The sequence below is a fragment of the Thunnus albacares genome, chromosome 15, assembly GCF_914725855.1.
Source record: "Thunnus albacares chromosome 15, fThuAlb1.1, whole genome shotgun sequence".
Lineage (NCBI taxonomy): Eukaryota > Metazoa > Chordata > Actinopteri > Scombriformes > Scombridae > Thunnus > Thunnus albacares.
The window spans coordinates 10,797,039-10,811,072 of record NC_058120.1 but is presented as its reverse complement, the minus strand read 5'-3'; the positions used below and the strand labels follow the sequence as shown (position 1 = coordinate 10,811,072).

At 40.3% G+C, this 14,034-nt stretch overlaps 1 protein-coding gene across 1 annotated transcript in view; it reads right to left on the bottom strand.

The window, feature by feature from the left end:
* dlgap2a (discs, large (Drosophila) homolog-associated protein 2a) overlaps positions 1-14,034 on the bottom strand; it is a 161,362-nt gene that overhangs the window by 23,093 nt on the left and 124,235 nt on the right. The window contains exons 6-9 of the mRNA XM_044375200.1: positions 13,010-13,078; positions 11,730-11,889; positions 10,478-10,694; positions 3,178-3,237 (exon numbers count right to left, since the gene is read on the bottom strand). Coding sequence (XP_044231135.1) covers positions 3,178-3,237; positions 10,478-10,694; positions 11,730-11,889; positions 13,010-13,078 — 506 coding nt within the window. The remainder of the gene's footprint in view (positions 1-3,177; positions 3,238-10,477; positions 10,695-11,729; positions 11,890-13,009; positions 13,079-14,034) is intronic.

The following is a 14,034-nucleotide window of genomic DNA, read 5'->3' as shown; positions in this document are numbered from 1 at the left end:
TCCTGTGTGTTTATAAATAGCTGGAGACGTCTAGTCTGTGAAGAGCGTTCTGCTCCGGGGGCTTAATGACTCATGCTGCTGTCCATTCACAAAATAAACTCCTCACGGCTGGAGAGATGCATTAGTGAAGAACGAGAAAAATGGGGAGAGAATAAAATAGAGATGTAGAGGTAAGAGAGGAAGCGGCAGGGAGGTTAGAGAGAGGTTTTGTGTGTGCGCGTGTGAGATAGGGAGCAAGGATAAATCAGGGAGTGAGGAGAGATCAAGGGAGGAAAGAGATGACCCATTCAGGGGGCATGATTCAGCAGGAGGACCAAAATAGAGCCATTATTAGCCAGCCAGTCGTGCAAAGGGGAGTCATAATTCTTGCTCCCATCTCGGCAGTGGCAGTATTACTCAGCATTTAGATCTCATTTGACGTGAACACAGCCAGTACACTCACTCAGTCACTCACTCCCTCACTCACTCACTCGCTCACTCTCTACCCTGCTTGCAGCAAATGCATCGAACAAAGCCATCAGCAATATTATGTGCCTTGTACACCACTGTAACATCAACAAAATTATTCACTATAATTATGTTGAAATATGAAAATGAAGCAGAGTGTGGAAGGCTGAAAGCATAACCACGAGAGGTGTGTGGGCTACAAATGAAGCTCATCAATTTTAATAAAAGCCTTTTTACATCACTGTAATGTTTAGCAGAACATCGTGGCTTGTACCAAGCTAGACTATTAGTAAAACAATGCAATGGTCAACCAAGGCTGGATTATCAACCGGGCAAAGCGGGCTACTGTCTCAGGGCCCTAGACCCCCAAATGCTGCAGGTTCACTGTGGTGGTATGCAATTTAATTTCTAATTTTTAATTTCAGAATTTGCACCACTACAGTAGAACTAAAGTGGGGCCTGCATCATAATCTAATCTTGTGTCTCTATCTTGTAGAATAAAATCTAGTTTTCACATGACTTGTGGGTAAAAATGTGGAGTGAGTCAGACTTATGAAGGAACGATTCATTCAGATTCACTCAGACAGTAAAACCACATGCAAAGTAAAAGATGGTCAAGATAAGAAAGAAAAGAAAAACAAATGATGTTCATCCAACAAACACGTCACTTAAATCTGACATATGACAACATCTTTCTCTCAGGCTTGGGTCTTTTATTTGCACAACCAAGTCATGACAAACATGCTTGACAAGAGAATTGCAGTTCATGTTCTGGTATTTCAATAAAATTCAACTTGGCTTGTCAGATTTCTAGTTTTCATTTCTACTGTAAATGTTATATGAACAGCTGCACTGATGGCAGCCTAGTGGGGAGAACTACTGGTTTATATCATGCTCACATGAATAATATATCTATATAAAGTTGTGTTTAATAAAATAGCCTACAACTTGGGGCGATTACTAGTTAGTTTCTGGGTCTCTGTGTACACTGTGCCAACCACAGAATAACTTATTATGTAGTATGCAAGAATATAGATAAACATCAGTTTGGATATTAAACCATTCAGGATCTTCACAATTGTAAATATGCCTTTCCAACTTTCTAAACATCTCCATGACAGCTCTCGATTTCTTTGCATGTTAGGTAAGGTTTGAAAAAAAACCCAGCATTTATGGTAAGTACAGTGCAAAAAAAGGTATATCAATGATAGAGGAACATTGCCGTCAGAGTCAGCTAAATGTATTCAGTATGAACACTCAATTTAATCTCCCCCTCTCTCTCAAACACACAAGCACAAACAACCACCACTGTGCCAGTGAGGCTGATTAACGTGAGACACAAAAGCAGTGATTCAACCACTCCATCTCTGTTAGGACCTCTCTATCTATCATGACTGGCTTGTATGCTAGCATGGGGCTGTGGGTTGAGTGACACGTCATTAAGAGTCTTTCTCTTCGATTGGATTTTCACTGTAAAGGAAAATGCAGCAGTTTGTTTTGCAGCAGGCTTTTAAGGATATGTAAATGATCTGGAGGGAGAGAGGAGGAGATGGATGGTAAGCTCCATTATTGGCCCTGTCACAAGTGTTGCTGACAGAAACAATAAAGAAATTCATATAAAAATAGCTAACAATAGATAACAAAAACCAGATTGAGTGAATCATTATTTGAACTTCATCAACCTTAGATGGTTTGTGAAAGTTCAAAAGTGTCCTGAATATTATGATGGATAACTGAGAACAAAAACACTGCAACCCCCCCCCTGTGGCAGCAAATTTAGTCATTTCATGGCATGGTCCTCTTGATCTGTGGATCAAGGGCGTTCTGTTGCTTGCCTGATGCCTCAGATGTTGTCCTGCTGTTCAAGTCACACAGTTTGTTCTGTCTTTAATTCTAATTTAATGGCTGCTGCAATCTGTGATGGAGACACTCCCTTGCTCCTGGAGGCATACTGAACAGCATGTGCATGTCGGCAGTTAAATGCATGAACACTGTGGTCTTAACTCTGCCTTCGGTACAAATCTTCTTGCCAGCGAGATGCATTATTATATACAATGGAAGCTAATAATAGAAACATTCAGAGGGTGGTGTGTTTGCATGTGGCTGTTTGCTTGTGTGATATTGCACACTTTGGGATAGAAGGAACGTTGCAAGGCAGGTTACAGAAAGTGATGAAATCATAAATATGTCAAATGACTGCAGAGAAAGCACTCCCAACAATTGAGAGTGTGTTAAGACTGCAGTTTCTCTCAATCATAGGAGGATAGTTTACAGTAGGGGTGTGGTGCAGATGTAGTAGAGAACCTGCAATTTCCACTGATATTAGTCTTTGATGAATAAATAACAGATAATTGTGCTCAAATAGCTTATTGATAATACTGGTCAAGTTTTAATCAAAACAGAAAAACTGCTCTAAAGTTAATTGTGATTCTTCTTACTTGTGATTAGTTGTTTTATCCATTAAATGTGTGTAACTTGTAGTTCATAATACATATGGTAGGCTTTGATGAGGTCCACACGTGTCGTCTTTGGCTGTGAACAAGTGAATAACTGCAGATACTCTATTAGTATACTATTATGCAAAGTGGATTTTCAGGGTAAATCCATTTTGTCTGTTTTATCCACATGTACTCAACAGCAACTTGCCACAGGACAACTCATGTTTCATTAAAATACTACCTCGCACATTAATATGGAGTAATGGAGGGATGCCCCAGGTAGCAGGTTTACCTGGGGTTTGCTGGGGAGTCCGATCAATGCTGCAGGTGGAGGGGAGGCAGAACTGGATCCCTGAAAACAAGGGAGTGGGGTGGATATTCAGAGGAGTGGGCATATCTGCCCAAACATACAGTATAATCCATTAACTTTACACAAGGCATACTCAAGAGCGGATCCAGGGAGGGACTGCAGGCTATGAGGATCCACCTGCACAGTGGGATGTACAGCAAAAATCAATCATTTTAGCAAAAACACTGCAAAGAAACCAAAAAAAGCCTTCACAAGGGAAGCACATGGACTGGTTTAAAAACAAAGTATTAAATGCACCATGTTTCAGCAGAGTGTGACCACAGCATTTTGGATAGGATATACATTATTGACATCAGTAATCAGAATTCAAGTTTTTTTAATCTTTGAATCTTTATTAGGCTTATACTTTACTGATGTTTACTGTATACCGTTTTCAGACATATGCAATGACCTGTGTTGATGTGAATGGGTCGACACAAACCATCTGACCTGGCTTCATGACCCTGCCCCCAACATGGTTTTACCACTCACCTAAAACTGCTCAACTTTTTACAAGCTGACCAAATAAAGAAGATCCATAGCAGTCTGGTATGAAAGAGGTTGAATGCATGTTCATTATTTTATGTCATACATGCTGTTTGTGATTGAAAGTAATGATTGTGCAAGCACGTTACAAATGTGACTACATTTTCTTTTTTTAAAAGGCTAACAGTGAATTGTTTTTTTCTATTCTATTTGTATTCAAAACACTTAATATTCTTTTAAATACTCTACCCCCTATTAACTTAAGCAGCACTTTGGACATCCTTTTTCTGGCTTTTAATAATTTTGCCATTGATTAAGAGGTACAGTGATCTCTTCACTTGCCCAGATTTTGTCTGAAATCAAGACAAAAAAATCTCTCAAAGCATTTTAACAATAGAAACGACTGATCCTGGCTGGTTTGAGTTACAATCTAGACCCTGTCACCTGACATCTATATATAATGTATGTAGCAGGTGCTTGGTGAAAGTGGTCATGGTCTTTTTTAATTCAGTAATCAGAGGAGATTTCTGCAAAGGTTACCACCCTACTAGACTCCCATTAAGATATAGAAAGATCACAAAAGATCAAAGTGGATGTATTAAAAAGGCAATTCAAGCAATTACGTAAACTTGGGCAGTTCACTTCTTTCACATGCCATTTAGATTATTGGTTTATTTGCCTATTTTTAACACAGAATATCCTATGATATGACAAACACAAGGTCAGCCAGCATGTCTCTGTTTTCTCTGCAAAATCAATCAAAAAAAAGAAAGGCCTATTATTATACACTAACATCTGTAATTGCTTGACTAATTCTTGATGTTGCTTTTTGGATAACAATTTTGCAAATTAAAAGTTAAATATGGAAAAGGCTCAAGGAAGAAAAGGGTGGTGTGTTTTATGCCAGTGAAATGAGCAAAATGAATACAACCTAATTAACTTTCCACCCTTTTGAAAACCTTTCTGATTCAGCCAATTTAGCAAACTTTCATAAAGTGCTCTGCACATATTCAATTCAAAATAACACACGGGAAAATCCTTTTCTGGCTGGTTACTGATGTTCGGCTGAAAGATTCTTTTTTGTTCCACTGCACTTTATTGGAGCACCGACTTCAGTGGGCGATTCCATATAGAGCCTGTTAATTGGACAGATAGCACAGATATATCTTGTGATTCGCCTGGCTTTTTAGCTGTTCATTGCTGGTAACAGAATTCTGCGTCTTCGGTGGTATGTAGGCTCCTTTCATTGCTCTGAATATCAAAATGAAACTATGAATAGAATAAAATGTCTACAGTGAGGTACTGCATATGAAATGCACAAAATATTGAACCCATCAGTCATGCGCTATTACAACATAATTGTCATCATCCAGTGTCACACGTATTAAAAAAATAGCCACACAATTATGATGTACACCTCTTTTCAGGAAAAAACACAGTTCAACGTCATTACACTTTTGTCCCAGTGGTATTACATTCTCAGTCTTTGATTCCTGAGCATTAAGATGATATCTTACTGTAGAAAATACAATATCACCTCTCAACAAGGCCTTTTATTACTGTAGTCAGATTATCAGACACATTTAATCACAATTTATTGTGTATTTTTAAATAGACTTATTCATATATTTATTGTCCAGCAAAGATATGTGTGTGTATATGTGCTGTATGGTTTGTAGCAAAATGTCTGAATGTAGGTAACATGGTTGTGTGTACATAGAGGCTACATATAATTACTTTACTGGTTTGTAATTATATTTGAGCATGAGTGTGAATGATGCAAGTCATTTTCTGAACAAATTAATAGTACAGTATTCTAGCTATGTCTAAGATTGTGCAAACATCATTCCACAGCATCATTTTTCTTTTTTCTTTATAACTGCAGAGTCCATCTAACAGCTCACATAGTAAACAGTATGTCCTTGGGATTTATAGTTATATGATAACTGCCAAGATTTATTTCACTCCACTCTGAAGTGACAATACACAGAGAGCTCAAAACAAGTCGAGGGAAGGAAAGTTTCAATCATCACTGCAAGGATTATCAAGACCTCGAATACGTTGGACAATCTTGTCTGTAGTCTTAACAGTGGTCCAAAAAAGTCTCTGAAAACAGTTGTGTAAAATGTCTTGTATTTATCCACTGACTGAACAAGAACATTCATTACTAGTGTATCCAATGATTAAAAATGGTACACTTTACTTGAAATGAGCAGTACTTTCCTGGAAGATAATTCACATCAGTGGTGAGAACCGCTTTAGAGAAGTTCATACTGTTTTCAGTAAATGCTTTTGATGCATTATTGTTCTATAAATTTGTCACCACTGAAGGTTCATAAGATTCTTGCAGTATGGTGCAATCCATTACACATGATTCTTGCTGCTACTAATACCAATGTCTTTTTTCCTGGAATATTACTGCAGGTTTGTGTATGAGGAAGTGCTTGCTCTGAATGCCAATGATCACATGACATTTAGATCTGCGCATTGCTCTACAGTACACTGGCAGCTACAAACCATGAGCTATAAATATACTTTGAGCTACATTTTGTCTGCTGAGAATGAGGTATGAGTTCACAAAGTGAGAGATACGTATGTGATTTCTGCACTGTTGTACTCGTATCTTCCACTCCACAGTTCCACACTGGCACTCCTGTGCATCGATTCTTTTCTCTGACCTCTCCTTTGCCATCTGTACCACAGAAAGGCCTCCTCACTTGATGACCTTTCCAAACCACCTGGGATCTCTTCTCCCATAAGCCCCCCATACTCCTGGGATAAGGAGATACATTCAAATTGTTCTGCTATTATATCATCTGGCTCCACGTGTGCCAGATCCAGTGATGGTATTGGGTCTTCGAGATCAGGTGGCAAGGGATCTGTATCTGGTGGAAGAGGATCTGGTTCTGGACTTGTGGGTCCAAAGTCCATTTCCAGTGATGTATCAGGAGATACTGAACTAGGAGGGGATATTGTGACAGTGACCTGTGGTAGTTGGACTCCATGTAATTCTGAGGCTCCACCCTGAGCTTGATCCAAACAGACAGCTTCCATCGACTGTGAAGGGCCCATGGGGCACACTGCAGCAGGGTCAACAGTGGGTGGTGGTGAAGCTGAACAATCTGATTGGTAGAGAGGTGGATCTAAATCCTCTGTATTAGATGGAGAGTCAACACTCAGGTCAAATGGCTCCGGTTCAGGGTCCATGAACACTGAGTCAAGATCATCTTGATCTAGGGAAGTCAGCATAACTAAGTCAAAGTGGACCAGATCGGCATGATATATAGGGGTGGTATCAAGTGGTTCTGGAAGGGGTGGCCACTCTGAGTCTTGGATATCTGGTTCAGTGTTTGGTTGAGTGGGAGCAAAAGTTGGGTCTGATGTCATTTGCTCAGGGAGAGGATCAGAGGGATAATCTGGAAGGGTGATAATGGGATCTGCATTTGTGTCGCTGTCAGTTGGACTTGCAGGGGGGTCTGTGTCAAGGTACTCTGACACCACAATGGACGGACATCTGTTGTCTGTCTCCATATTACATGGTGGAACAGTATCAAGATCAGGTGTGGGTGCATCACAGCCTTTATCAATGTGGTCAGATGAAGACACCATGGGTAAGTCTGATGGTTTACTTTCTAATTCTGTTAGTTCTGTGGAATCTGTATCCTCTAATCCTGAATATGGTAAATACACAGTTGTAGGGTCTTGAGACACTGGATCTGGCTTGTCCTTAATGACAGGATCTGCAGACTCTGAATCTGATGTGATGTCATAATCATGTTCCTCTGGTGGAGACACAGTAACTACAGGGACAGGATATGGTAGGTGCATTTCATCTCTTTCAATGAGTCCTGAGTCTGAGGATTTCACATCATTGGGGTGAGGTGGTTCAGTATTCAAATGGTCTTCATTAACTGGTTCTACATTTATTAACTGTGGAGTGATTATCATTTCTTGTTCCACTGTCACTGAATCTTGAGGACTCTCAGGTGCTATTTCTAATGAAAGTGGCACTGTGCCATGAGAGGTGACTGGCTCATTAGTTACCATATCACATGAACTCGCCACATCATGGTCAGGCAGCTCCGCTTCTGGTTTAGCTCTGGAGGGCACAGCAGTCAGTTCCAATTCCTCTGGCTGAAGTGTTCTAGCAGAGCCTGGAAGTATTGGATCCAAAGAAAGTGGTATAGCACTTTCCACATACATTGACTGTGGACAGGCAAGAATGCTTGGGTCCATAGAGAGCTGCTTTGGCAGATTTCTGCGGGACCCTTTCTTGTCATCCTTTTCTTCTGGACAATTGACAGCTGCATCTGCAGTGCTTTGTCGAACCAGGAGCTTGCTTCTGGCCTGGGTCCCCACAGACACTTTAGATACTTGGGGTTTTTTCTCTCTAGCTCCCCTAGTGCCTGTATCTGTCCCAGAGGTCCCAAGTCCTCCTGCACCTACCCCTGTCTCTGCCCTTGCTTCTGTGTCTACCCCCACCCCAACCCCTCCACCTAAACCTACCCCAGCTCCAGCTGCCATGTTACCACCTTGGGGAGACCATGTGTTGTAATGCTGTGTAAAAGTGTTGAAATTACTGTTGAAAGCACGAAGCTCTTTACAGAGGTCCCTCCTGAGTTCAGCCAGCTCTCGACGCATGGCTGAGACCTCTTCTTTCCACTGCATACTGATAGCTGCAGCCAAGGTAGCTGACTCTTTGATACTGGCCTGGATGGCTTTTGGTGATGGCCGTTCTGGAGCACTAGATCTGGGGGATCTGAAGAGGCTTGGAGACACAGGTGGTCCAGACAGAGGTTTGGCTGTAGCCCCCATGTTATCTTGATGGTAAAGCCTGTCTCTTCTGATGGGGCAGCCTAGATCATCATGAGCCAAAGGGGCCGTGTCTGCCAAATCCTCATGTAAACTGGCCTGGTCGGGTAAACAACAGTCTTCCTGCACATAATTTCTGTCTGGAAGACAAATGTAAATATGTATTTGTAATATGGCCACAGGTGTGAGCAGCTGGAGAGAATGTGCTTTTGATTGCCACAAAGCAGTAACATCAAGTCATGCACTGAATGCCATGAGTCAAAATAAGATAATGGCAGAAATCTACATCAATTAGGTGCTAACGTTATAATTATTACTGCAATTTGCTCATCTGTATTGTGATGTAAATTCAAGAATTTTCATATTAGAATTTTAACACTCTGTAATATGATAAATTACCAGTGTCTGTTTAATACCAGCATAACACTGACAAAGCACTCCCATTTTGACTCATTTCTGTTGATGGTTTACACTGCCTTCTCAACCTTAATTTGTAGCATGCATTCTTAACATCTTTTCAATGCACAAAGCTGAAACTCCTAGCTCCTGGAACACATCACAGAGAATGGATAATATTTCTAATAAATGAGGTGTAAGGACAATCCTTGCATGCTTTTCTGCTTTCAGTCGAGATAGAGAAATGTGTACTTTGTGCAATGAAAAGAGGCAAAGATGAGCAAAGCTTCCAAACCTTTTCAATCAGGAAGTATAGTATGAACCCTATTGAAAATGTGAGGTCCAGTTTGACCGATTCATTCCAAGTACAAATTGCCCCATGTCCAAAATATTGGCAAAATCCATCACATACTAAAAATCCTAAAAATGCAAAAATACTCGAGTTTACTGAGAAAGCAGTGTAAGCAAACATTTATAGTTATGAAGAATTGATCATAAGCACATCTCCAGATGTCCACACCTCTAACCCTCCCTATTATAGTCCAACTCATGTTTGTTCATGAATGTACTGTGGAAAGATGTGGAATCCACTCAGACTTCTTGTCCAGACACTTTTTCTTCTTTTGTTCCCCCATTCTTCATCTGTACATGGACGTATCATTTCCTGCGTGAATCCAGCAATCATGGGAATTGTTGAAACCACCAGCAGCTTTCAATTTATAATCAAGGCTCAGTATCAGAAATAAACGCATGTGTCAGCTGAGTAGGTTTAGATTTATTGTAGCAAGTGTGCATATGTGACATATGCAACTAACCAGTGTGACAGTTCAGATATGGGTATATTCATTGTCAGCTTTACATTATCCAGGTCTAGACACAATTGTGTGCAGTTCTGTAATGTCATCTCATTGTGTGTAAACATGGGCTTTGCAATGAGACAAAATAATTTGTTAAGAGAACAATCTGTTGGCGAAGAAATTTCATAGTGTATGGCGTGACATTTAAATGTCTGCAGCACTGTGTAAATTGGGTTTACAAGTAAAAAAATCCATATGGCATTTTTAAAGCTGTGTGTTCATATGTGTCACCATGTGGCATCATAAAGAAAGTCAGATATCCAAAATGTAGTGGAAAAAAGCAGTTATGTCCTCATTCTGACAGGATTTTTTTTTGTAAGACAATTTCCTTTCATGATTTTCAATAGGGTTCATAGCTTTACTCTTTGATGCATCCACTGGATGAGCAGATGAGGCACTGTATCCAAAATACAGTAGGATGAACTGGCACAGCTCACAAGTTGTAGCTACGGTAATCATACGTCCATAAAAAACAATGGAAACATACAAGAGTGATTCATGCAAGGATATGAAGCTGTTTGACAGTACAACCAGTTTACACCAACTGTTTTATATCCATCCATTACCACACGTCAATGCCAAATGTTAACTTCTGGTGTCAGTTTGTCAGTACATAAGCAAACAAAAAGACCAACATCCAGGATGTTACATATTGTACTGTGCAAATTAAACTAATCTCCATTTGCCCTTACCTGTGGTGGATCTGATGGTGGAGGTGACAGTGGAAGCCATAGGCGGGATGCAGTCATCATCTTGGGAGTAGCCAGCTTGGATGGCTCGCAGGTAGCTGTGGCTCCGGGTTCGGAAGCAACCGGGCAAGTCCAAAGCCTCCATGGCCTGTGATTCCACCTCACTGAACACTGACTCGCAAACCGATTCAAACTGGCCATTTATTTCCGTTTCACTCATCTGTGAGAAACAAAAGCCATGAACATACTTTCTCCATCGTTAAACAAGTGAGGATATTCTTTGTTATTTTGGAGAAATAAATTGTTTGATTGTAAAACCTGATATTGTGTTCTCTGTCATTTTCTCAGAATAAAAACAAGGTTTGCTGCTGAAATTAAATGGACTGTATATGTTTTAATAGGCAAAAGGGCAAAAGACAGCAAAGAGATCAATGAAAATTTGTTCTTGTAATGCCACAAAAACTGTTTTGGAAATCTTTGTAATTTTTCCACACTATTAGATGATCTGTGGACTGGTTCCTTTTTTTTCTTTTTGCTGCAGTAGATCCTATTTTGTGTGAATACAATTTTCATGAAGCCAAGGTCATATTGTGTCCGAGTGTAGACAAGAACTATTTCTGCTTTATGTTCCAGATGTATCTTGTAATGTCTTTCATATCGACTTGTAACAAATGGTTGTTTAGCAAGTAGAAATTGTTTGATGATTATTACTCCACTCACATTTGGCAATATCAAGAATCAAAGATAAGCATCTTGTTCTATTGGGATTTAGAATTAGCAGGAGTTTACTTGAGCTTTTAAGACTCTGAACAAATCAATATGCGTCTCTTTTAAGAGAGAGATAAATATCTCAGCAACGCGCCGGTTGTGGTCCTTTACTCTATTTAGATAAACAGTATGCAATGAACTGTCATAAGAAAAAAAGTAGGTTACAAGTAAAATGGAGTCAATAAACGTTGGGTACATTAAAGTCAATAAAGGATTTTTTTTGTGATTAAAAAAAACAAAACAATATCTAAATGCTGTATGGTAAAACAGTCACAGTGAGAGTTAAAACCCATGAATAAAAGAGTCATGCTCTCTATCTGGGTTTTAAATGAAGAATGCTGTAGTGATATTAGTCTCTTTCTAATTTTGCTGGAGACTCCCTGGGATCTCCTCAAGGTATCTTATCAGCCTGCAGTGTAAGAACTACTTCCATCCAGTACAAGGTCGGATTTGAAAATCTTTCCTAACTGGAAAGGTGCAGACTCACCTGGCTCACTTGGCTAACACAGCTAGCCTGACTGAGGGTGCTGACTGCTCGCATATAGCTCTGGTTCCTGGAGCGAAACTTGGGAGAGTTGTAGTTGGCAGAGGGATCCAGTGCAATGCTTGGGTGCATGTCCCTGGTGGCTTGCAAGTGGTAGCTCTGACTGAACAGAGAGAGAAAAAGACAAGCAGACAAGGAGTGGGACTACAGCCTTTGTGATGATTTTTTAAGCAAGTAAATTAAATATAATTTAACTAATTATCACGCAGGATGACTAGTGGCTACAGGTGACAAAAAAATTTAAATGCTAGTTAGGGCACTGGGCTTCCTCTGGACCACCTGAACTTGAGAGGGAGACTGGTTATGACATTGCTCCTCCAGAGAAGAGACCCTCTCTCTGTCTCTGTCTGTTACTCTCCCCAATTACATTGACGTGCACACCAGTGTCCTTAAAAAAACAGTTCGATTTCTGTTGTGCTGAAACATCCAATCAATGCTTGGAAATAAGGGAAATGCAAATAAGGAGCTAATTAGTGAGCAAGCACTTCAGGGAGCACCCCGGTGTCCAACAGGTCAATTAAATGTGCAAACCCAGCAGGGCAAGAGAAATGCCTGGTTAGAAATATGCTGGAGAGACATAAAGACATAAAGGAAGAAAGGCGTTTCAAATAAACCAAAGAATACTATGTGAGTCACATTAGGAATACAAAAGTGAGGCTCCCTCTGCCAGATCTATTTCTAGTGGCAGGCAGGGATGAGTAAGCAGTTTCTGGGCTTTTTATAGACATAAATGCTTGTGTTTGGCGGTGAGGAAAATGCCAGTGTGATTAAAAGTCTACCAATCTATCTTGTCATGCTCTAGCGAGGCCTCATGCATTTGCAAAGTAATAGCAATCTTCTAAAAAAGACATCGTAGAGCAGAAATATGTAGTTATTAAGTCTGAATGAAGTGGTAAAAGTGAAGAAGCTGTAAATCGGAAGAGGTCATATCTCTTAAAACATACTATGTTACTATGCTGCTTTCATTTTTTATATAAGAAAGTCATATAGGACTATCAATCAAATCATATCTATATTGTGTTCAACTGTGCCTTATGCTGTGGTAGTATGAGCAAATTGCCCCAGGTGACCTCTCATTGACTGGTTTTGAGTGTTTGCTCCGTGAGGCGACCATATTGAGTATGTCAGCAGGGCAGCATGCCAGCTGGCTCTGACGTTGGACCACTGCAACATGGCAGCAACAGAGAGGTAAGGGGAGGGGGAGGCACTGAGCCTGTATTCACCTTAAGTCTGCAGCAAAATTGGTGATGTAGTTACGCATGTCACTGTTGATTTTATCCAGGCGGTAAGAGCTGTGGGTAGAGAAGAAAACAGAGTTACTGGGTCCCACAAGTGGGAGTTGGATGGATGCGACGTCACTGTGCACAAGTCCAATGGAACTGGCTCTATATGGGATTTGTGGTGCATTGAATGTTTGCTTGGGGGTTTTCACCAAAGTGCTGCAAACATTAGGGTGATAAAATATGACCGATAAAATATGGCCTTTGTGTGATGATAAAAGTGGGAGAATGTTATAGTTGCACTTAGTTGGCAGAAAATATTGCCTGGTCAAGGCAATGTCCTCTAAATTAAACATGTACAGACACACAAGCCACGCAATGAAGAGTGTATTATGAGTTTAGTCGCACAATAGTTGCACACACACACTGTCCACCAGCACTAACCAAAAAAGTCTAACTAAGCACTTGGAGTGTAATTGTTTTTTGTGTGCAGCATTTCATCTTCATCATAAACCACAGATTCTTTCTCTCTGTGGCAAATTAGACTAGATTAATTGAGCCAAATGAGGATAAAAAACCAACTACCTAGCATCCTTCCCTGAGCAATGAAACTTAGTCAAGCTTTTAGCTGACAAGATCAGATGTAAGTGCATCAGCTGAGGCTGTGCTTCACCCATCCTTTTCTGTAGAGATGTCTGTTATCATCAGTTGAGTGAAGGGAGGCTGTTTTGAGAATGCGTTGGCCCTTTATCAAATCATGCCAGAGCATATTTCCTCTAATGTCTCTGATTGGTGCTAATGCACTTCCATTGTTGGCCAATATTAAGCTAAGGGTTGATGGGAATCTCACACTTCCTGTCTTTTCCTTTCAGTGAGTGAACATTTTGTTTTGTGGTTAAATAAAGTCCAGCATTGACAAAAGCTGTTGTGTGTGGGGAAAGGTTCAATGTAAAGCATTTGATTGAACAGTACGCACAGAAAAAACAAGGACTGAGGACAATTCTGAAGCATGAGAAAACGTTGCTGCA